The sequence below is a fragment of the Nomascus leucogenys genome, chromosome 1a (genome assembly GCF_006542625.1).
Source record: "Nomascus leucogenys isolate Asia chromosome 1a, Asia_NLE_v1, whole genome shotgun sequence".
Lineage (NCBI taxonomy): Eukaryota > Metazoa > Chordata > Mammalia > Primates > Hylobatidae > Nomascus > Nomascus leucogenys.
Window position 1 is genome coordinate 76,955,319 of NC_044381.1, and position 25,675 is coordinate 76,980,993.

Here is a 25,675-nt window from a genome sequence, read left to right on the forward strand (position 1 = left end):
TCAGCTCTAGTAACTGGACAGAGCACTGCCTGTCTCAAATGAGGGGCATCCCAAAGGGATTATCCTGGCAGTGTGGGAAGGCTTGTTGACCAGGGGACCAGAGGAATGTACCTCCTGCAGCCACTTTTATTTGGCATCTCCTTTGGCCAAGTTACAGAGCAGAGTTTCTGGGCTGGGGATGGTAGTCCCGCCTCCCCTGTTTGTCTCTGCCTATTTTCAGGGATATTTCTCCCTTCAGGCAGTCATGATGCTACCCACAGGTTAACACAATGACAGGTCTCCTGCTAGGGAGCCCAAGAAGATGGAGAAGCTGGCTGATCACCTCCATTTTACTTTTTCCAGGATATAAACCATGAGTTAAGGGCAGATTTTCCACACAGTTGGTGTCTGGCAGGATTCGGTGGAGGGGTTGGTGGGGAGGGGAAGGGGCATCTTGTATGTGGAAGACCAGTTCTCCTGCCATCTGCTAAGAGTTTTTCCACTTCTCTGTGGCCCGGGGAACTGTCTTATCCTCATTCTTGAGCTCTGGGTTGTTGCTAGTGAAGATCTCAGCACTGTATATTTGTTTTCTGTTTTTTATTGGGGGCGAGAAGCCAGCTTGCCTCTTTGCTGCCATTTTGGAACCAAAATCCTCTTGTGAATTTTTAAAATGTTCATCATATTCATGTTTTTGTCACCTTTTTTATACCTAAAATCATTTTTCTTTTTCTCTTTTATTGTTGCTGAATCCTGTTATGGGCTTGTCTATTGTAATAGTTTATTTAAAGAGCCATATTTTGGCTTCATCAAATGTGTTATTATTTTGTTTTCTATTTCATTAATTTCCACTCTTTATTATTACCTTCTTTTAGTTTGAGTTTGCTTTTCAAAAAAATTATTTCCCAGCACTTTGGGATGGTGAGACAGGAGGATCTCTTGAGGGCAGGAGTTTGAGACCAGCCTAGACAACATAGCAAGATTTGTCTCCACAAAAAATTTCAAAATTAGCCAGATGTAGTGGTGTGCAGCTGTAGATCTAGCTACTTGGGAGGCTGAGGTGGGAGAATCACCAGAGCCCGGAAATTCGAGGTTACAGTGAACTGTGACTGTATCACTGCACTTCAGCCTGGGCAACAGAGTTAGACCCTATCTCTTTAAAAGAAAGAAAGAAAGAAAATGAAAGGGATGGAGGGAAGGGAGGGAGGTAGGGAGGGAGGGAAGAAGGAAGGAAGGAAGGAAGGAAGGAAGGAAGGAAGGAAGGAACTCTTAAGTAGGATACCTAGCTCATTAATTTTCAATTTCTTTTCAGAATCAGTCAATACATTTTAGGTTATAAACTGCTGCTTTAGCAACATCCTAAAAGTTTTGATATGTAATATTTTATTGCTTTTTATTTCTTAAAATCTACTTCCCAAAGGATTCTTCTTTAACTCATGAGTTATTCAGGGAGATGTGTGTGTCTATATTAATTTCAAATCTATAGAGTATTTCCAGTTATCTTTGTCATTTATTTCTAATGTTATTATAATTTAGTAAGAGAAAACAATCAGAGGAAAACACAAATTTCTTGATATTTATGAATTTTGCTTTGTGGCCTAGAATGCAATCAAGTTGTTTGTTTTTTTTTTACTCGATTTTACGTATTAAGAGATCTTTCTCCGTTACTGTATATATAATCTACTATATTCTTTTTTTAAAAAAGATAGTTTATTCATACTCTCTCGATAGTTTCTTTCTTATTCTCTTTTTGTTTGCTGCATACTATCTGTGTCAGCAATCCCCAAGATCACCCTCACGTTCAGAGATTTGCTAGGAGGACTCATGGGACTCAACATGTAATTGTACTAATGGCTAAGACTTATTACAGTGACATAATAAGGATACACAGCCAAATGATAAGGGAAAGAGACACAGGGAGATTCTGGAGGAATCCATGGGCAGGCTTTCTTATGCTCCTTCTCTTCCACAAGGAGTCACACAGAGCACACTCTTCACACAGCAAGAAAAATGCTGCAATTTGTGCATTATGTTTTTGCCCAAGGCAGCCCATTAGAGACTCAGCATTCAATGATTTTGTTGGGGGATGTTTACATAGGCACACTCTTCCTATCATGTACCAAAATTCCAAACCCCAGAAGGAAATGAGGTGCAGCATAAATCATATTGTTCGTATTAATAGTCTAGGCACAATAAACTCCTCTTACCAATTAAGGAATGGTGGGAACGCTCCCAAAATACCAAATACCTAACACCAGCAATAGCTATCCTTGCAAGCAGACCCTTTTGAAGTTAACAACCTCAAACCAACTTCGTTAAATCCCTCTCAAATTTTTAGAGTAGGTTGATACTATGAAGAGAGGGATCATGTAGTTCAGTAGGTATGTGTTGAATTAATTAGATAGTGCCTGTGGGAAAATATAAGTTTCAAAATAGTTACTTTTAAGTGAACTTCCATAACGTAATCCTATTCATGAGTTTGGATTGCCTGTAGTTAGTGAACAATACTGTTACTTTAAAAGGAGGCTGAACCTCTAAATGGTAGTCATAGTTTAAAAAAGAATTCTTTATTTGGCATAATAGGAAATTGAGTAATTTTTCAAAAAGATAGCTTATTATCTGTAGCATCTATTACTATAAGTTAGCTGTTATTTGTCCTCTTTGTTGCCTATGCTAAATTTCCTTCTCTATACAGGTTAATCTTTGAAATAAAAGTTTTGTAGGAATAAATTGTTATTTTTAACTTTATTCAGATTTGTAGAAAAATGCTACATCGCCACATGCTTATATTTCGACTGCCTAACTTACAGATGTTAGATGGAAGTCCTGTGAATTCAGATGATAGGGCAAAAGCTGAATTTCACCTCGCTGAACTACAAGCAAAGAAAAATTCGGTAATAATTATATTATTTACAATTTTCCTTTTGAAGCACATTAATTATTAGTAAATGAACATTATATTATATCTTTTGATTTAAATGTTTAAACCTATGGTGTTTTTGATGAGAATGATCTTAGTATCTATTTAGTGATTACTATCAAAGGCAGCTTGATTTGGTGAATAGAGCATGCGTGCTCACACACACACACACACACACACACACACATATGTCAAGGAACATCCTTTTCTTAATAGCATACTTCATACTCTGACATAAGGGAAGTTATTTAATATTTGTATGCTCAATATGTCAGATGATGCTAGAACATAGGAAACTATAACATATCACTTCCATAAATAGAAACTAACAATAAAACTATTTCCCTTTAGGCACACAGAAAGGGAAGGAAGGAATTCTGAACTCAACTCTCTGGATTGTGTAGTTTATCTAAGAAAGGAGATGTGTGCCTCTATCTGTGTGTTTTGTCAGGATAATTGGGCTTTTTACTCAGGAGCCCTAAAATGTATCTGATCATGGTAGGAAAGAGATTAAAGAGAAAAGAAATAATAAAAGTATGTCATTTGAAAATTCTGTCTTTGCCCACCTAGTTTCTTCATGACCATCTTCTAAAGACTAAATTTAACACAGAAAATCTATGGTTTTTGAACAGAGAAGTAACATTATTAGAATGCTGTGGTTTGAGGAAAAAAGAGGCTGGAGGGAGAAGGGAAAGCAGCTCAGAGGCTTTTAGAATAATCCAAGAGAGATGTTATGAAGACCTGGACCAGGGTAGAGAATATAAATGAATCTTTGATGTAAGTGAAAACCAGAAACCAAGGACATTAGAGTCCATGAACAGAGGTGACTTTAAAAACATTACACTGAATAGGAAAAGAGATAGGACTACCATACATGCTCTCCTAACGGGCTTTCACAGAACTCACCAGATTAATTCCGGTGACACTCCCAATTGCAGAACATACTGAACTTTTGATACTTGTAGGCTCCTCTCTAGTCCACTTCTCCCTTCAGCAGTACATTCATATACTTATCAAGAGCTAACTGTTCTTGTTATTTTAAATAAACACAGGGACTCTAAGTGCAAATTTTAAATTATTATTTCTATTTGTCTATGAAAACCAAATGGAATACTTTGGAAAGTCTGGATAAAGGGCACTCTCTCTCTCCCCACCCCTTCCAACGCCCTCCCCCATAGGTTCAAATTAGATGTGGGAGAAAAACCTAAAATATGAAGAAAATGATAAAAATGCAGAGAAAACATGTAAGGAAATTATTTTTAAAAGCTAGACAAATTATTGTGTTCAGATTTTTTCCACATGCCTTTAAATTCTTGCTATTTTAAAGAAACCAAAACTGGAAATTGTAGGCAAAATAAGGGTATGATGTCTCCAAAAACAATCAAATAAAAAATACCAATCAAGGGACCCTTGCCTACAGGAAAAGCCTTGGTCCTTCATCAAAAGACTGATGAATGCATGTACTTTTACATATTTTATTTTTTTAAGATGAATATCAATTAGACAATGATTCCCTTACTTTTTTTTTTTTTTTTTTTAGACGAAGTCTTGCTCTGCTGCCCGGGCTGGAGTGCAGTGGTATAATCTTGGCTCACTGTAACCTCTGCCTCCCAGGTTCAATTGATTCTCCTGCCTCAGCCTCCCGCGTAGCTGGGACTACAGGCATGTACCATCATACCAGGCTAATTTTTGTATTTTTAGTAAAGATGAGGTTTTGCCACGTTAGCCAGGCTAGTCGTGGACTCCTGACCTTGGGCGATCCACCCGCCTTGGCCTCCCAAAGTGCTGGGATTACAGGCTTGAGCCACTGCATCCAGCCCCCTTACTTTTTTATTAACTCTTTTAAAATTAATCTTGACATTTTTTCATTAACCAAAGAGCTTTTATTATAGGTCAAAGTAGCTACAGAGACTTGTGACTTAAAAAGTTTTACAATGTTTAAAAAAGATTATTTAGTTTAGGCAAAGGAAATTGATTCATTTGTGGACTATATCTACAAATTTTTTTCCAAAAACTATGGTTTCCAAAAAGAAATTTAGCCATTGATCTATATGATGTAACAAAAAAAGTGCATCATCTAATGTCATCTACTCAAATCTTTGTTACAGGCCCCAGTCTTTCAAAAGAGAGCAAATGGTCAAATAAAATTTAGTTCAGTGATTTAAGATTTCTTTCCTTTTTCCTTTTTTATATTCCTGAAGCAAGTCACTTCATGAAAAATGTATGCCACCTGTATTAGTTTCATATTGCTGCTACAACAAATTACCACAAATTTAGTGGCTTAAAATAACATATATTGTCTTACAGTTTTGAAGCTCAGGAGTCTGAAAACCGGTATTAAAGGACTAAAATCAAAAATATTGGCAGGGGCCAGGCTTGGCGACTCATGCCTGTAATCCCAGCACTCTGGGAAGCTGAGGCAGATGGATCACTTGAGCCCACGAGTTCGAGTGCAGCCTGGGCAACATGGCAAAACCCTGTCTCTACAAAAAAAAAAAAAAATTAGCCAGGCATGATGGCACATGCCTGTGGTCCCAGCTACTCAGGAGGCTAAGGTGGGAGAATCTCTTGATCCTGGGAGGTGGTGGTTGCTGTGAGCCAAGATCGTGCCAATGCACTCCAGCCTGGGTGACAAAGCGAGACCCTGTCTTGGAAAAAAAAAAAAAAAAAAAAAAAAGTATTGGCAGGGCTGCATTTTTTCTGGAAGCTCTAGGAAAGGATTTACTCTTTGCCATTACCAGCTTCTAGAGGCCATCTGCATTCTTTGGCTCATGGCTCTCATCCAGCAATGCCATCACTTAGACCTCTGCTTCCACGATCACTTCCCCTTCTCTCTGACCTTCTGCCTCCTTCTACCTCGATAATCCAGGATAACTTCCCCATCTCAAAATCCTTAATCACACCTGCAAAGTACTTTGCCATGTAAGGCAAGGTATTCACAGGTTTTGGGAATTAGGATGTAGACATCTTTAGGGGAGGGGCATTATTCTTCCTGCCATACCACATATGTGAGGGCTCCAGTGAAAGACCTATGAAAATTACCATATTAAAATTCAAAAATTCTGTTTTAAGGTAATGCAGGCTAAATTGAAAAGACATAAAGTAACCACATAGAGCTTTGAAGATCCCAATTTTCACATAAAATTTTTTAAACATTGGTTAAATTTAGCATTTAATTTGGCATAACTCAAAATTCAACCAATAATGAATACTTTACTAAAGGGTTTGTTTGTTGGCTATTCTTTTCTATTTATCATATAGTGAACTCAGATTTTCCCCTTACAGTACTACAATGTCATCTTGAGTTATTCTAGATACATATTCTTGCCACTTAAATCAGTGCTATACATAGCAATTTAACCATCTTTCCACTGAGTTATTCCGTATGTAAATACTTTATTAAATATGATTTTTTATTTATCTTTATATGGTTAGTAAAATAAAGGGGGTATTTGAAATCTTTATTTTAGAGAAATTTTCTTTTAGATTCAACACATTATTTTCAGGACTAGAACAAAATCAAGCCATTATTTCTTTTAACTAGCTGTTAAGGAGACTCAAGTACAGAAAACTTCTGAAGTTTATCAGTTAAATGTGTTTGTCTTTGTCTTAGTTGCTACTGGCCTTTCTTTTTAACAGCAAATAATGAGGAAACAAATGAAATCTAAAGTTCTTTTAAACCAAAACATTTTGGGGGTTTAGTTTCAGAAGAAAATTTGACAGCATTCTAGATTAGCGATGGGAAGAAACTCCCACAAAGGAATTCGTTAGGGAATTTAGGACGGACCAGCTTTAGTAAAAGGACTAATACCTTAGCATTCATTATAAAGCAGCATTCTTGGTAACACTTACTGAAGTATGAGGTTAAATAGGTAATTTTAGATAAACAGAAAAGGCCTCCATCTCTAAATAAGCTGAATTGTATGTTCAGAATTCACACGTATAAACAAGGTCAATATTAACGAAAGCAGAGAAGGCATAAATTTCTAGGGGAAGCAAGAGTCCCCTTCCTAAAATATTTTTCTCCTCTATTTGCTGATTCCTGAAATTCTTATAAAAGCCCCTTAATCCTCAGCAGGTGTAAAATGTAAATACTATTTAGAGAGTTTTACTACATTCACTAAAATTGATTATTATAAGATGCTTTTCTTAACTCCCATTTTATTTACTGTTTGTTCTGAAAACTAATTAACTGCAAGTCATCTGATTAGGTAATGTGAAGAATACAAAGATTTCGAGAAATAACTTTTACCTCCCAGAAATTCTATTCACACACAAAAAAAGAAAAAGCATTACAATGAGGAAGTTTTAATTCTCATTTTCTTAGTTCCATACTTACCTCGTTGAGACCCTTTGGAAAGGGCGAGTTGCCATTAAGCACTAGATTCCAGTGATGGTACAATGCAGTCTGAAAAAAAAAAAAAAAAGAACACAAGGTTTTGAGGGAGGTTAACTCCCCGAAAAGCTCTGCTGATTTTACAGGTTTTACCTAGTACCAATTCTGAGTTTAGGCAAGCAGGTAGCTCCTGACTGAAAAGAATGTTGATTGTCTACTCGGACTTGTTATAAGGATTAAGCTTATTGATCTGAGTTTTGGAGATGAGATGTTATTAACTGTTTTATTTTATTATGTAGCTTATTCCTGTTACCCACTCTCCTATGGATGGCAGATCATTTGGCCAAGTGAAAACTCCTCCCATAAAGATAACAAATGTAATTCTGCCTAGTGGATTCAGCCATTACTTGGGATCTGACGTCACTTTAATTCCTGAAGTTGAAGGTATTTTGACAAATAATTTCAGATAGAATGTAAAAGAATCACTTCATTTGAAATAAAAATATCACTTTAATTTCTAATAGTACTTAAAATTCCTTGTTTTTAACTTACATTTCCTAAAATTGCATGTTTGTTCAAGTTTCCTGTGGCCATTTTGATTTCAGAGATTATAGTTTTATTATTTTTAGTTTTATTATAGCTTTTTTTGTACTCAGCTACTAGTATGTTGTGACTAAACATTTGCTCACTTGCAATGTGAACTTTGTGATACTTCAACAATTATTCCCTGACATATCTTTCTGAAGCTTTTATTTCATTTCATGGATGTCAGAGCAAACAACTACTAAAACCAGTTCATCCTGCTAAAAGTGGAAATCAGAGATGTAAAAGCATAATAACAGAATCCCGGGGTACAAAGGATATTCTGCAGAGAGATCTCACTTTCCCCTTGAAATCATAAGAAAATATTCATGAAGCAAATACTAGAGAAGGGCTTCAAGAGGTAGAGTTTTAAAAGAGGGAGTATATTAAAAGAACAAGCATGGAAGTGGTTTATTCTGCTATATAAATTTTAGTTCAAGTTTAGAATAAGCCTGTTCCCTAATTCCACATCTTTTCTGGTTATCATTTTGGCAAAATTGGGGGTAACTACTCCTTCTCTGAGGGCTCACCTCTTCCAGTCCTTCTGACTTCCCATTTGTCCTCAGACCACTCTTAGACAATAAAACTGAACATCACAATAATTATAAAATGATCTAAGAGCCTACTATAAAAAAAAGTAGACTGTTCCATGTGATTAAAGTTTTTTAAAGAAACCCAGTGAAAAACAAACCAGCATAATTTACTCCGTTAAGATGTTATATTTTGTCTCATTTTTCATACTTATAGGTCATTATGACTTCCAGGTTTTAATAATAATGAAATTGTCATGCTTTTGTCTACAACTGTCAGTAAAATTGGGCATACCAAATTGTTATCACCTCCTTAACAGAACAAAGTCATCTTCAGGAATGTCATTATCTTTTTATATTTTTTTATTAGTTTAACCCTGGATTCATCTTCATAATTTCCTTCTCAGATACTAACTTCCTTCTCAGGTAAAAGCATACCTCGTTTTATTGCATTTCACAGATATTGAGTTTTTTACAAATTGTAGGTTTGTGACAACCGTGCATCAAGCAAGTCTATTGGTGCCATGTTTCCAACAACATGTGCTCACTTTGTGTCTTTATCACATTTTGGTAATTCTCTTACTATTTCAAACTTTTTCATTATTATTATGTTTGTTATGGTGATCTGTGATCAGTAATCTTTTTAAGTCAATTAAGAACCCTACGATGACCTCTAAGGAAGGAAGAATCTCACATCTCTCACTTTAAATCAAAAGCTAGAAATGATTAAGCTTAGTGAGGAAGCCATGTTGAAAGCCAAGATAGGCTAAAGTTAGGCCTCTTTTATCAAATAGATAGCCAAGTTGTGAATGCAAAGGAAAAATTCTTGAAGGAAATAAAAAATGCGACTCCAAGGAACACATGGATAAGAAATTGAAACAATCTTATTGCTGATATGGATAAAGTGGTCCAGATAGGATATCAACCAACCACAACATTCCCTTAAGCCAAAGCCTAATCCAGAGACCCTAACTCTCTTCAAGTCTATGAAGGCTGAAAGTGGTGAGAAAGCTGCAGAAGAGAAGTTTGAAGCTAGCAAAGGCTGCTTTATGAGGTTTAAGGAAAGAATCATGAACTATTATATCAGACAACATAAAAGTGTAAGGTGAAGCAGCAACTGCTGATGTAGAAGCTGCTGCAAGTTATCCAGAAGATCTAGCTAGGATCATTGATGAAAGTGGCTACACTAAAAAAGAGATTTTCAGTATAGATGAAACAGCCTTATATCAGAAGAAGATGCCATCTAGGACCTTCATAGCTAGAGAGGAGAAGTCAATGTCTGGCTTCAAAGCTTCAAAGGACAGTCTGACTCTCTTGTTAGGGGCTAGTGCAGCTGGTAACTTTAAGTTAAATACATTGCTCAACTTAAAGAAACCATTGCTCAACCATTGTAAAACTCCTAGGGCTCTTAAGAATTATGCTAAATCTACTTTGTCTATGCTCTATCAATCTATGCTTTCTCAATGTACAAAGCTTGGATAACAGCACATCTATTTACAGCATGGTTTACTAAGTATTTTAGCTGACTGTTGAGACGCAGTGCTGAGAAAAATATTGCTTTCCAAAGACTACTGCTCACTGACAATGCACCTCGTCACATAATAACTCTGATGGAGAAGTACAAGGAGATGAATGTTGTTTTCATGCTGCTAACACAACATCCATGCTGCAGCTGATGGATCAAGGAGTAACTTCAAGTATTAGGATTTAAGAAATATATTTTGTAAGGCTCTAACTACCATAGATAGTGATTCCTGCCTGGCGTGATGGCTCACGCTTGTAATCCCAGCACTTTGGGAGGCTGAGGCGGGCAGATCACGAAGTCAGGAGATCGAGACCATCCTGGCTAACATGGTGAAACCCCGTCTCTACTAAAAATACAAAAAAATTAGCTGGGCATGGTGGCGGACACCTGTAGCCCCAGCTACTCGGGAGGCTGAGGCAAGAGAATGGAGTGAACCCGGGAGGCAGAGCTTGCAGTGAACCGAGATCGCGCCACTGCACTCCAGCCTGGGCGACAGAGCAAGACTGTCTCAAAAAATAAAATAAAATAAGATAGTGATTCCTCTGATGGATATGGGCAAAGTAAATTGAAGACCTTCTGGAAAGGATTCACCATTCTAGACGCCATTAAAAACATTTGTAATTCATCAGAGGAAGTCAAAATAGCAACCCTAATGGGAGTTTGGATGACTTTGAGGGGTTCAGGACTTCGGTGAAGGAAGTAACTGCAGATGTGTGGAAACTGCAAGAGAACTAGAAGTGGAGGCTGAAGATGTGACTGAATTGCTGCAATCTCATGATCAAACTTGAATGGATGAGGAGTCGCTTCTTATGGATGAGGAGTCGCTTCTTATGGATGAGCAAAGAAAGTGGTTTCTTGAGATGTAATTTACTCCTGGTGAAATGCTGTGAACACTGTTGAAATGACAACAAAGGATTTAGAATATTACAAACTTAGTTGATAGAGCAGTGGCAGAGTTTGAGACGACTGACTCCAATTCTGAAAGAACCACTCTGGGGAAAGTGCTATCAAACATCATGTTGTACACAGAAATCTTTCATGAAAGGAAGAGTTGATCTATGCAGCAAACTTCATTGTTGTCTTATGTTAAGAAATTGCCACAGCCACCCCAGCCTTCGGCAGCCACCATCCTGATTGGTCAGCAGCCAATAACACTGAGACAAGACCTCCAACAGCAAAAAGATTACAACTCGCTGAACATTCACATGATCATTAGCATTTTTTAGCAATAAAGTATTTTTAAATTAAGGTATGTATATTTTTTTAAACATAATGCTGCTGCACACTTAATAGACTACACTATAGTTGTAAACGTAAGTTTTATATGTCCTGGGAAACCAAAAAATGTGTGTGACTCACTTTATCGCAATGGTCTGGGACCACACCCACAATATTTCGAGGTATGCCTGTTACTTTCTTCAAGATTTGTTATGCGCTGAAAAAGTCCTGCAATCTCTTTCCTATTTTTTGACTGTGCTGCCCCAATTTTTAAAAGTATAATCACTTTATATGTACATTTATTACACCATGCAGGTTTGGATATTTATATGTTTAAAATATTATCTAGGAAAAATCAAACTGATTCACTAGCCCACAGAAATTTAAGCCACATCAAGTGCTAAAAATACATTCTAATTCTATATTTTTACTTGAAATTTTAAATTCGCTTTATGAAACATGTATAGCATACATTCAGCTGAAGGACAACCAAACCATATTGTTTAATGCTTATGTTAATTAATGTTTCTCATTGTTTCATAATTTTAATTTTTCAAATTTCTAATTTCTAATTTCAGACAAAAAAAACAAGAATGCTGGGATTCTGACAAATAATCCTCGGAGCATCCATGCAGAAATAGCTTTTCGGCAACTCAGAGGGATAAGTATCTCTCCATCTCTTTTATCACATCAGAATATTGCATCTCCGACTGTACAAACATACCAGAGCAACCAAGATGAGAGAAGGTAAAGCTATTTTCTCTGTGTTTTAATATCATTTCTCATCATTAAAAAGTACTGTCCATATTTGCTAGTTATGTATAACATGAAATATTGTTACGTACTATTGTATATTTACTCTGGGAACTAGAAAAAACTGTCAGATGGCATAAGGCTTCTTAATTCCCACATTCACCAAACCTTTCCCAAAGTCCAGTGTATTTACATAATAATTCAAAAAGGCTGAGAAGTGGCTATCAAGGCCAAATAATTCAGAGTACTAGTGCTCACTAGTGAGGGAACAATGAAATAGCTACATGGGAACTACTTTAATTGTATCCTCTACCAACTCACTCTACTCACTGAATTTGCAAAGCAGTTCACTTATACTGTTAACAGCAGATAAATTCAACTCTCTGAAATCGTGAAGGCTAAGAATTTTGTAAATTCTTCCGAATTTTCTTTAAAATTCCTACTTGCCTCCTTCTCCAGTCTGAATCTAGCCCTAGAGCCTAGCTCAAAGCCTAAGAACATTGCTAGTTCTCATTAAGAATACACTCTTCTGCTCAACACTTGACTTCTTAGATTCCCAAGTATTACCTGTCCCCCATCTTCCTGGCATCCATGTTCCTGCTCATCTGTTAAAATGACCTACCCCAGCAGCAGATCTAGCTTAGGCTTGGCTCTTGCTGCACTGACTCCTCCTGCTTTAATCAGCCATGTCCCACTGAGTCCACAGTATTTTTTTTGGGGGGACAGAGTCTCACTCTTGTTGCCCAGGTTGGAGTACAATGGCACAATCTTGGCTCACTGCAACCTCCACCTCTTGGGTTCAAGCAATTCTCCTGCCTCAGCCTCTAGAGTTGTTGGGATTACAGGCATGCGCCACCATGCCCGGCCAATTTTTTTATTTTTAGTAAAGGTAGGGTTTCACCATGTTGGCCAGGCTGGTCTTGAACTCCTGACCTCAGGTGATCCACCTGCCTCAGACTCCCAAAGTGCTGGGATTACAGGCGTGAGCCACCAAAGGGATCATTTTGTCTTTTTGAAATTGTGCACATCTAAAATACAGAAATTATTTATTGCAGAATTACCCTAAGTTAGCTGATCCATTACAAAATTAAGTCACCACTATTTGACTAATTAAATCTTATTTCTTACAGAATTTCTGGGAGCAACTTTCCAAGATCAAATCGAATGTAACTGCCTAAAGAGAAATGAGCATACACCAAGAAACTCACCTGTTTAGTAGTTGTACAAAAACTAGCTGACAGTGGTTAAAAAAAAAAAAGATAATCATGTTACTTAAGTTACTGAAGCACTTCAGTTCCATATGAACATAATCTATTAACCTTCATGAACTTGATTTAATATCACCTCTCTTAAACTTTCTTTATGGTTATCTGTAGTTATTTGTTTGAATTTCTATATCATAAAAATCATGAACTATTACATCAGACAACAATTTGAAAAGATAAAAGTGACATGAAACAAAGTCCAGAGAATTGAATACTTAGTTCTGGTATTAGAAACATTTACTCACGAAATCTCATTATGACATGTCATAGGAAGATATTAAGAAAAGATAACTTTAGGAAATAGGCATACTTTCTTTTTTTTTTTATTATACTTTAGGTTTTAGGGTACATGTGCACAATGTGCAGGTTTGTTACATATGTATCCATGTGCCATGTTGACTTCCTGCACCCATTAACTCGTCATTTAGCATTAGGTATATCTCCTAATGCTGTCCCTCCACCCTCCCCCCACCCCACAACAGTCCCCGGAATGTGATGTTCCCCTTCCTGTGTCCATGAGTTCTCATTGTTCAATTCCCACCTATGAGTGAGAACATGCAGTGTTTGGTTTTTTGTCCTTGCGATAGTTTACTGAGAATGATGTTTTCCAGTTTCATCCATGTCCCTACAAAGGACACGAACTCATCATTTTTTATGGCTGCATAGTATTCCATGGTGTATATGTGCCACATTTTCTTAATCCAGTCTATCGTTGTTGGACATATGGGTTGGTTCCAACTCTTTGCTATTGTGAATAGTGCCACAATAAACATACGTGTGCATGTGTCTTTATAGCAGCATGATTTATAGTCCTTTGGGTATATACCCAGTAATGGGATGGCTGGGTCAAATGGTATTTCTAGTTCTAGATCCCTGAGGAATCGCCACACTGACTTCCACAACGGTTGAACTAGTTTACAGTCCCACCAACAGTGTAAAAGTGTTCCTATTTCTCCACATCCTCTCCAGCACCTGTTGTTTCCTGATTTTTTAATGATGGCCATTCTAACTGGTGTGAGATGGTATCTCACTGTGGTTTTGATTTGCATTTCTCTGATGGCCAGTGATGATGAGCATTTCTTCTGTGTTTTTTGGCTGCATAAATGTCTTCTTTTGAGAAGTGTCTGTTCATGTCCTTTGCCCACTTTTTGATGGGGTTGTTTGTTTTTTTCTTGTACATTTGTTTGAGTTCATTGTAGATTCTGGATATTAGCCCTTTGTCAGATGAGTAGGTTGCAAAAATTTTCTCCCATTCTGTAGGTTGCCTGTTCACTCTGATGGTAGTTTCTTTTGCTGTGCAGAAGCCCTTTAGTTTAATTAGATCCCATTTGTCAATTTTGGCTTTTGTTGCCATTGCTTTTGGTGTTTTAGACATGAAGTCCTTGCCCACGCCTATGTCCTGAATGGTATTGCCTAGGTTTTCTTGTAGGATTTTAATGGTTTTAGGTCTAACATTTAAGTCTTTAATCCATCTTGAATTATTTGTAGAGTATCTATTCATTTGAGATTACATAAAACTAAAGCACATTTCTTACCAAACACAACTATTACTAAAGTAAGATGAGTTTTGCTAGTTGAACTACAGATTGGTTTTTAGGACTCTATTTTTTTAAAAAATACCCTCAAACCAGATCTGCCCTCAAAATTGTTTAGAGATGCAAATTGTGGGCATCAATAGTAGTTTCTAAATGTGGCTACAACCAGTCCTTCATGCTCTAAGAATAAAAAAAGAGTCCGATTTCATATACAAATCATTAATTACACCTACAGTGATATAATTTTACAAGTAGTTTCAGGCTGAAGAGAACACGTATTCAAACTGAGTGGACACATTTAAAAATATGACCTTCAATAATTATATTTCACTGAACTTTTCTAAACTATTACATTGCATAGTACTAGGATGTATCACAAATTAATCAAATGTGGTTATGAATTTGCTTGTTACAGTTATGTAAATTGATAACCACATTGCCAGTCATATTTTGATATAAATGAGCTCCATGATTCATGAAGTATTCTATTTAAAATTTTAAAGTTATTGGCTCAACAGTACATGTAGTTTCATAATATTTTATACTTTCCTTACACGAAAATAAATTATTTTAACTAAAATATGTAGACTTTATAATCTGTCTGGAAATAGTTTTAAAGGTATTTTGGAAATGATATAATTCCAATGTCTATGCAACAATTTTGTATTTTTCTTTTTTAAATGCTGTATGTCTGTAATTTAATCATGTAATACTTAAAATTTCAAACCTAATTACAGATTGATTTTGCTCTTCGTAATGTGTGGTTTTAAACAACTATTACACTTAGGTGGAAATAGGATCTTTTGTTTAAAAACAACTATGCAGTTCTTAAGATGTCCAGAAGATGTCTTTGTTGCCCTTTAGTTTTGACAACTGCTTTCATTGTAGTGTTGTGACAGTCTACTCTTCACTATTTATTACTAAATTGGCATCATCTGTTTTTTTTTATGACTATGTATAAATTAAATGCTGAATATGTTACTTTTATAATAAAAAGTGTCTTAAAATAACAAAGTGGGAAAATAAATGTAATAGGTTTCACTGGAGAAAAATGTTCAGAATAGAAATATATAAACAGAAAAAACATAACTTACAGTGTATTCACTTAGCATTTTGGCATATTTTCTTTTAGCCATTTTTCCTATGGACTTTTAATATATTTGAGATCTTCATGTGATTTTCATGTACACATTGTTAAATTTTGAGCTATTTATAATTCTTATAAATTGTTAATTAAATTTCATCTGAGCCGGGCGTGGTGGCTCACACCTGTAATCCCAGCACTTTGGGAGGCCAAGGCAGGCAGATCACAAGGTCAGAAGTTCGAGACCAGCCTGGCCAATATGGTGAAACCCCATCTCTACTAAAAATACAAAAATTAGCCAGACGTGGTGGTGCATGCCTGTAGTCCCAGCTACTAGGGAGGCTGAGGCAGACGAATTGAGCAAGACCCCATCTCAAAAAAAAAAAAAAATTCATCTAAATTTCTGAGTAGCTGGGATTACACCACCACGCCAGGTGCAGTGGCTCACGCCTGTAATCCCAGAACTTTAGGAAGCCAAGGTGGGCAGATTACCTGAGGTCAGGAGTTCAAGACCAGCCTGGCCAACAAGGCAAAGCCCCATCTCTACTAAAATACAAAAATTAACTGGGAATGGTGATGCACACCTGTAATCTCAGCTACTCAGTAGGCTAAGGAGGAGAATCGCTTGAACCAGGGAGGCAGAGGTTGCAGTGAGCTGAGATGGCACCACTGCACTCCAGCCTGGGTGACAGAGTGAGACTCCATCTCAAAAAAAAAAAAAAAAAAAAAAAGCTGTAAAAGAGAGTAAACTATTTATTCATCAAGTATTTCACTTAGATAAAATATGTAATTTATCCAGTAAAGTTATTATGTCTTTGCTCCCAGCAAATGTCTTGATTTATTTTGCAAGCGAATGTATGATTATATAACTTGTTTTCATTAAAGACAATACCACAACAACCTGGTAAGCTAGAAATTAAGGCACTTTATAGATTAGAAGCCTCCAAAGCTGAACTGAATATAGACAGTGTGAAATTAGTCTGATTTCTATATATAAAATTAACTATGATTAATTGTCCAATACAAACTTTACTATTTACTTCTATTTTTAAAAAAATTTTTGTAGAGATGGAGTCTCACTATGTTGCCCAGGCTGGTCTCAAACTCCTGGCTTCATGCAATCCTGCCTCGGCTCCCACAAAGTGCTGGGATTATAGGCATGAGCCTCCATGCCCGGCCATTTACTTCTAATTTTTCTAGTCTTAGATTTTTCTGATTATCGACACAAAATTAACTAATTGTGAATATATTTTTGCCTAGAATATTTAGTGTGCACTATGTATGTGTGTTTGCAGGCACTCCTGACTAGTTTACAAATAACCCTTATATTTAAGTAACATGCCATTTCACTCTTCATAAGCTATCTTACATTATGAAAAGTGTTTAATGTTTTAAAACATTAGATCTCACTCTTAGTCATGCTCTAGGCTCTTGGCTTCAATTAAATATTACTTACATAAAGGGAGGTAAGATTATTATAATATTCTATTAGTAGAAGCAAGCACTTATGGCCAAATTCCTTTGGTTATTCAGTGAAGCTAACCAAATCATTTTGGTTATGGGCTAGAAACCAGCTGGTTTTTCTGATGCCTTACTATAAAACTCAGAGCTTCTGGACTACCTGCAAGTGCTAACTACTTGTTCATTTTTCTACATCTTCCTCCCTTCTCCATTATTGAAGTATTTTTGAAGAAAAACCTATGCTGAATTGCAATTTAAATTCTCAGTTCCCTTTTAGAACTAGGTCAGTAAGAAATACCACAGCTATTTTATTAGTAATATTATTTCTACAAGTTTTTACTTTACAAATATATAAATTATACCATTCTACTATTAGTTTTTCTTTCCATTGTGAATAAAATTGTTTTTTAAACTACTCAAAAGACATTTCTCAGACTTAACTTATGCATTTTTATCTTAAGATTTTTGTTTTGGTAATGATTTTTCCTTAAAATTAAGATAAAATGAATGATTTAATAGCAAAGACATACAATGTTGTAATATAAAAATAGAATAGCATATTCAAAGGAACTTAGAAGTAGCTTTGAAGGTATTAGTTAGCTGAAGTCAAATTATTTATCTTTTATATTTTATTAAGCACTATCTCAACTATATGCTCTTTTAGGTAAATCAAAAAGTCAGTTTATCAACATTGTCATTTTCCATATAAGATTCCAAAGATTCCAAAATGTTAAATTTTAAATTAGAACAGATTTTTTCTAATACCATTAAAAATAACAGTATTTCTATATGCTTTGAATAAAAATCCATTGAGATAACATAGTTTGTTTTTTCAAAATAGTTACATTTTGATCAAACATTAAAATAGAAATGGATACAAAGAATTTTTAACAAATAGCTATATTTGTTATTTGGTTTTAACAAATAACATTTGGTTTAACCAAATGAAAATATTTGGTCTATATTTTCATTTAGTTTTTAATTTTATAATTGTAATTAACTTCTAAATGTTTAAAAATATTTTATACCAGCAGTTAATTTTAAACATTATAAATAGGAAAAGAATTAGTGATAATCTTACTATTTTTGTAAACTACAAAAATAACAATGACTATAGTTTAAATAGAAAAAAGATATGGTGATATGATTTTTGTTTGTTTGTTTCCAGTGGGGTTGGAGTGATTTAAAAGCTATAGATTTTAATCAAGAGCTGCATGTTTTTCTTCTTGCTTATTGTAGAACATTATTTTTTCTAGAAAATATTTTCAATAATTTTAGTGGTTTGGCTCTACTATTTGTTCCATCTTTAATTATAGCATAGCTCTTCCTCTCCCTTCTCTCTCAGAATGTTTTACAAGTGTGTCTCTCAAAGAACAACCAAAAAAGACTAATCAGTAAAATAAATAAATATATATATCTATATACAACATTTTAAAGTTTCTAATTATTTCTTATTCCCCTCTCAATTTGGTTTAAAACAGGTATTTACAAACACTGGTAGCCTACTTTCCTAAGGCCTTTGATTTTATATGAAGTGCTTTAAAAGAGTTCAATCAACCTTAATGGTGCATTTTTAGTTAAGGAAATAGAATGGGGATAAGTCAATTTGAGCTCCCAGACAAACAAGTGTCTTCAGAAAGAATCAGGCATAAATGGGTTTAGAAATCAGAGTACGAGTAAAATGCAGTGAGCAGGGCACTCAGGGAAGCCAGATACAATAGAAAGAGTAAAATACTGCAGAGCTTTTTAAGGTTCATACAATTGGAACAATGGACTTGATCCAGCCATCTATGTTAAACTGTTAAAAGATAGGTGAAGAGCAAGCTGGAATTCTATAAAGAGTGTTGAGGAACAGTAGAATGAGGAGCTTTAAATCTAAAGAGAATGAATACAGTCATTCAACAGGATGGCAATGAAGTCAGAATTGGCATATTTCCCTGGTTACCTTGTGAAGGACTCTGTTGTTTTAGGTATTAAGCCGTGATTAGCAACAAAGCAGTATTTAAACTGCCACAATTGGAGTTTTTAAACAGCTTAGTATAAATATGTGAATTTTACAAACATACACATATATACATGGAAGTAGAAATACATGTAGATCTCATACAGTTGTAACAACTTAATATTCTAGTCTATAGCAATCAGTACAGTATATCAAACTTCCTGTCATTTAGGAAAAAAAAGGCTAATTTAGGTTTAGTGGCAAAGGTGCAAATGTACAAATGGATAAAATGGTTTAATTTTTTAATTAGCTGTAATCAATCAGGCTTATTTTATACATTTTGGGGAAATTGTTCTTAAATGTATTGATGTATTTTCCTGCTTTAACAAATAGAATACATTAAACAAAATTTTATTTTCAATGATTTACAGTGCTTCAGGGTCATAGTGTGCATGATTTACCATTTTAGAGAAATGCAGCTAAGGAAAAGTGTATAGAATGTGTTTCGAACTTCTGCTATAACCTTGGTAGTTCCTTAAGGCCAAATTCCCTTATATGTACTTTTTTTGTGTGTCCCTTCAATTATTATGATGCTGAAATAACTTTTCTAGTTAGTTGAAGATTCCAATATTAATGGAGCCATTACTATATTGTTAAATTATGTTTTGAATGAAGATATGATTATATTTATGGAAACATGCTAAAGTCTATAAATGGAAATGATACAATAAAACTAAAGCCCAAACGTGTGTTAATGCTAACACATTGGGCCGTTGTTAACTCACAAGAAGTATAACTATGAGAATGTCAGTCACATAATTGTCATCCTTTAACAGTTCAATTATGTGCCGGGCGCCATGGCTCAGGCCTGTAATCCCAGCACTTCAGGAGGCCAAGGCGGGCAGATCACTTGAGGAGTTCAAGACTAGCCTGGCCAACATGGCAAAACCCCATCTCTACTAAAAATACAAAAATTAGCCAGGTGTGGTGGTGGGCAGGCACCTGTAATCCCAGCTACTCAGGAAGCTGAGGCAGGAGAACTGCTTGAACTCAGGAGGTGGAGGTTGCAGTGAGCCAAAATCCAGCCACTGCACTCCAGCCTGGGCGAGACAGAGCAAGATTCCATCACAAAAAAAAGATAAAATAAAGAATGAAAATGTCTTCAGGAACATGTCACATGACCTCAATGAAGGAGGCCAGACATAAGAAAAACTACAGCCAGAAATATAATCAATTGCACTTTTTCTGAAATACAATTTGCTAGATAGCCTCCATTTGCCCTTCCAGATCTCTTCTCTACCTTTCTCCTCCTGCTCTGTGACTCTAAAGACTCACCTTTAAGGACAACATCACTTAGGGTCATTTGTCCCTCTAGCTGGCAGTTGGCTGTAGCCAATCAAGACACTAGAAGTAGATCAAAGAGTAAAAGAGTGAGATTTGGGCTTTAGTAGCAGCTGCATTCTACAAGAACTACAGCTTCTATTGGGCTTTCCTAAAGTATCTGGGCTCTGGTGAACTCTCTTTCCCTTACACCTTCAGGCCTACAAGCATTGCAAGTTCAGATGCTTCACCTGCCAGGGCACGGTGGCTCATACCTGTAATCCCAGCACTTTAGGAGGCCAAGGAAGGCAGATCACTTGAGACCAGGCATTCAAGAACGGCCTGGCAAACATGAAACCCCATCTCTACTAAAAATACAAAAATTAGCCAGGTGACAGAACGAGACTCTGTCTCAAAAAATAAAAAATAAAATGCTTCACTAATCCTGGTCTGTTTCCTCAATTCTATCCACACTTTTGAAGTAGTCCCTTCACTAAACTCCTCAATGGCCCCATTTGACTCTGCCACTTGTTTCCTGCTGATACCCTAGTACATACAACACCTATGTGACACAGATGTATGATACTGGGGAATTATATTTTAAATTAAAATGGAAAAACTAGCAATGTAAAACTGAAATATCTAATTGTTTTCTTTTATAATCCATTAGTCTTCTGGTTTAGGCCTAGACACCTGACACCTCTTTTACAGCAAGATGTTAATGTCAGGTTAGAGTTGTGACGTGCAACATGGAAACAGACTTGAATTGTGGGAGCTATATTGTTAGTTTCATAAAAAAGCAAAGCAAAACAAAACAACTGGGATTGAGAGAGTTCTAGTTTATCATTGCTTAGATAGCACTCCCTATACCTGGCTATGGGCCAAGAAGATTTATTCTGAACAAAGAGAAAAGTGGGATTAGAACACCGGAGTTCTTTGGTCCCATCAAGAATCATACCCCACAAATAAATAGAGATAGCTGGATCATATAACTGTGCTCTTCTCAATTGAAGTTAAAAATGCCACAAATAATTTAACATTTAAACACATTTTTTCCCTGTAACTTTCACAGAACTTCTTGGCTATATCTTTAACCCACTGATCAAAAGAATTTCCTCAAGTTCACATTTATAGATGTTTTTAATGAACATGATTTTCTTCTGTATTCAATAAACATGTAAAGAATATTGATGACTATGGAAAACACCAAAGTAATAATTGCTGTGGTTAAGAATCATCTATGGATACTAAAATTAGTAGATGACAGTATAAACAGGGTATTTGCATGGTCTCTAAGAATTTCCCTACTAGATACTTTTTAATTACAAATGGAAAAAATATTAACTGTGTAGTGGAAAAAACTGATAAACACTGTAACCAAGAGATCAAATTTAATATCACCAAAATTAAGATATATCAATATCCTGATATGATGCACTGATAAGGGCACAAAATCATTCTGTAGTATTCCTGCCAAAAATACCACATGACCATAAGAATGAATGATCTGATCATGGAGAAAATATCAGACAAACACAAACTAAGGGACATTCTACAATATAATTGGCCAATAAGTCTCTAAAAGGATCAAGGGCATTGCATGATAAGGACTGAGGAAGTCATATTGGAGGAATCTAAGAAACATGATAACTAAGTATAATATACAAGATCTTGGATTGGATCTTGAACCAGAAAAAGGGCATTAGTGGGAAAACTGTTGAAATTCAAATAAAGTCTATAGATTAGTTAACAGTATAACTGTTAATTGCTAAGTTTCAATCATTGCTATTAAAATGTTAACATTAGGAAAAGCTGGGTGAGGAAATCACCATATTTAAAACTTTTCTGCATGTTCAAAATTATTTCTTTAAAAACAAGAATTTAAATTTTGAAATATAAATTATTGACAATGTTCCTGATTCAAGTTGTTATTTTACTGGTGTAGAAGCAAAACTATAAGGGAGTGAGCCCAACCACCATTTTATTTCACACATTCTTCACAAATTCTGGAAAGTCTTAGAAATCTTCCATATTTTATTTTCATATCACAATCTAAAAGTAATATAAATTAGTTTACTTTAAAAATATACATTCCTTTTATAAGTAAGAACTCATTTTGAAGCCATCATATCTTGAAAATAACTAAGTGGGAATTTTTGTAAGAAAACCACTTTATTCAGCAATTAGAATGAGTGTAACAATACGATAAAAACTGTATAATTATTAAATATGCATTACATTAGGACCATTATTTTTGTTCCAAATTTTTACTAGTTGAACTAAATTTTTATTAGTGAACTAAAAATTTACAAAGTAGTCCTAAAACACAAAATAAACTGTTTTATCTAGAAAGATGGTAGATTACTTAGAGATAGTCAAAAGAAGTAGAAATTGTGGAGGAGACAGCCAATTGTTTCCCGGGCCTGTTCTGTCATTCTCCCTTAGTAAAAGAACCCTGATTATTAGCTAGGAATAGTGCTTCTCCTGCAATTAAGTGTGGCCCTTTGTTTTGGCAAATGACTTATATGTGGTAGTGTTGTATGGAAACTTACTGGAAGTCTTATTAAAAAGGAAAGGAAGAAAAATTTCCCTTCCATTCATACTGTAGCTTGGAACAAGATTATGATGGAGGAAGTCTGGCTGGACCAGGAGGAAAAAGAGCTTAAAGATGACAGCATACTAAACGGGACTGTCCCACTGGTCCATAGAACTGCCATTCTGACCCTGGAATAATTAACTTATACGGCAAGAAGTAAGTTTATATCGTGTTAAACCATTGTTATTATGGTTTCTCTGTTACAAGAAGTACAACCTAATCCTGATACACGAATGTTCCCAGAAGAGAGATGTGAAGGACTTTTGTACTAAAATTATAGCAGAAAGATACAACTTAATAAGAAATGAAAAAGCAAAGAACGAAAGTAGATTTTATGGAAGAGCATAAAACTGGATAATGGCAAAATGAAAGCAGCAATTGGTTCTGAATGAGTCATAAAAGAAAGTCACTGGAAGTGGTTTAATGTCAGTATAAAAAGGAGGTCATGAAAGAATAAACTCTAGAATTTGAAGCTGTTAAATACATTAAGATGAAAAAAACATACTTAAATTCACCAATTATTAGCATCTTAGAGAAAATAATTGTACCTCAAAATATCTTGGCTAAAAATTATTAGCGGAGTGTATCACTCAGTGGCTTTTGTTGCAAGCAAAAGAAAGTTACTCTGGATATAGCTCACAAGATAGTTCACAGAACAGAAAGGCTGAGAAACCAGGCTCATAGAATGAGAACAAGGGGAGCATAGTGGTCAATACCCCAGAGAGTATCATGTCACAGGATCACCTTAATTATGGTGCCAGTGCCATGCTGCTGCCACAGGCATGGGTGCCACTAGATGAGTGCAATAAGGCCTTGATGTTTCTGTTGCCATCAAAATGAATTCTAAATATTCCTGCTTCTTTGCTTCCCATGTTCTACATTGAAAGGCCCAGGAAGAAGATGGCTAAACTTAGGTTGCCCGCCACAACTTTAGTTATTAAAGCAGGGGATGGCTGGAAAGATGGCCAAATAGGAACAGCTCCAATCTGTAGCTCGAGATCAACACAGAAGGTGTGTAATTACTGCATTTCCAACTGAGGTACCCGGCTCATCTCATTGGGACTGGTTAAACAGTGTGTGCAGCCCATGGAAGGCAAGCAGAAGCAGGTGGGGCACTGCCTCACCTGGGAAGCGCAGGGGTCAGGGAACTCCCTCCCCTAGCCAAGGGAAGCCTTGAGGGACCCTGCCTTGAGGAACGGTGCATTCCAGCCCAGATACAGGCCTTTCCCACAGTCTTTGCAACTTGCAGACCAGGAGATTCCCTCGGGTGCCTACACCACCAGGGCCCTGGGTTTCAAGCACAAAACTGGGAGGCCGTTTGGGCAGACACCTAGCTAGCTGCAGGAGTTATTTTTTCATACCCCAGTGGTGCCTGGAATGAGAGTGAGCCAGAACCATTCACTTCCCTAGAAAGGGGGCTGAAGCCAGGGAGCCAAGTGGTCTAGCTCAGTGGATTCCACCCCAATTAAGCCCAGCAAGTTAAGATCCACTGGCTTGAAATTCTCACTGCCAGCACAGCAATCTGAAGTCAACCTGGGACACTCGAGCTTGGTGGGGAGAGTGGCGTACACATTACTGAGGATTGAGTAGGCGGTTTTTCCCTCACAGTGTAAACAAAGCTGTCAGAAAGTTCGAACTGGGCGGAGCACACCGAAGCTCGGCAAAGCCGCTGTAGCCAGACCGCCTCCTCTCTGGGCAGGGCATCTCTGAAAGAAAGGCAGCAGCCCCAGTCAGAGGCTTATAGATAAAACTCCCATCTCCCTGGGACAGAGTACCCGGGGGAAGGGGCAATGGTGGGCACAGCTTCAGCAGACTTAAACGTTCCTGCCTGCTGGCTCTGAAGACAGCAGCCGATCTCACAGGACAGTGCTCAAGCTTTGCTAAGGGACAGACTGCCTCCTCAAGTGGGTCCCTGACCCCTGTGCTTCCTGACTGGGAGACACTTCCCAGCAGGGGTAGACACCCCATATAGGAGAGCTCTGGCTGGCATCTGGCGGGTGCCCCTCTGGGATAAAGCCTCCAGAGGGAGGAACAGGCAGCAATCTTTGCTGTTCTGCAGCCTCCGCTGGTGATACCCAGGCAAACGGGGTCTGCAGTGGACCTCCAGCAAACTCCAGCAGACCTACAGCAGAGGGGTGTGACTGTTAGAAGGAAAACAAACAAACAGGAATAGCATCATCATCAACAAAAACTCCCTCTGAAGGTTACCAACGTCAAAGACCAAAGGTAGATACATTCACGAAGATGAGGAAAAACCAGCACAAAAAGGCTGAAAATTCCCAAAACCAGAACACTTTTCCCCGAAAGGATCACAATTCCTTGCCAGCAAGGGAACAAAACTGGACAGAGAATGAGTTTGACGGATTCACAGAAGTAGGCTTCAGGTGGGTAATAACAAACTCCTCTGAGCTAAAGGAGCATATTCTAACCCAATGCAGGGAAGGTAAAAACCCTGAAAAAAAGGTTAGAGGAATTGTTAACTAGAATAACTGTTTAGAGAAGAACATAAATGACCTGATGGAGCTGAAAAAAACAGCACAAGAACTTTGTGAAGCATACACATGTATCAATAGCCGAATTGTTCAAGTGGAAGAAAAGATATCAGAGATTGAAGATCAACTTAACGAAATAA

The 25,675-nt window shown here is 36.5% G+C and overlaps 1 protein-coding gene across 1 annotated transcript in view; it reads left to right on the top strand.

Annotated features, from left to right (window-relative positions):
- The window catches only part of LRRC9 (leucine rich repeat containing 9), a 133,367-nt gene extending 120,357 nt beyond the window's left edge, over positions 1-13,010 (top strand). Inside the window, exons 29-32 of the mRNA XM_030811545.1 lie at positions 2,730-2,870; positions 7,532-7,676; positions 11,666-11,834; positions 12,971-13,010. Of these exons, the coding sequence (XP_030667405.1) occupies positions 2,730-2,870; positions 7,532-7,676; positions 11,666-11,834; positions 12,971-13,010 (495 nt within the window). The remainder of the gene's footprint in view (positions 1-2,729; positions 2,871-7,531; positions 7,677-11,665; positions 11,835-12,970) is intronic.
- Positions 13,011-25,675: the final 12,665 nt, after the last annotated feature.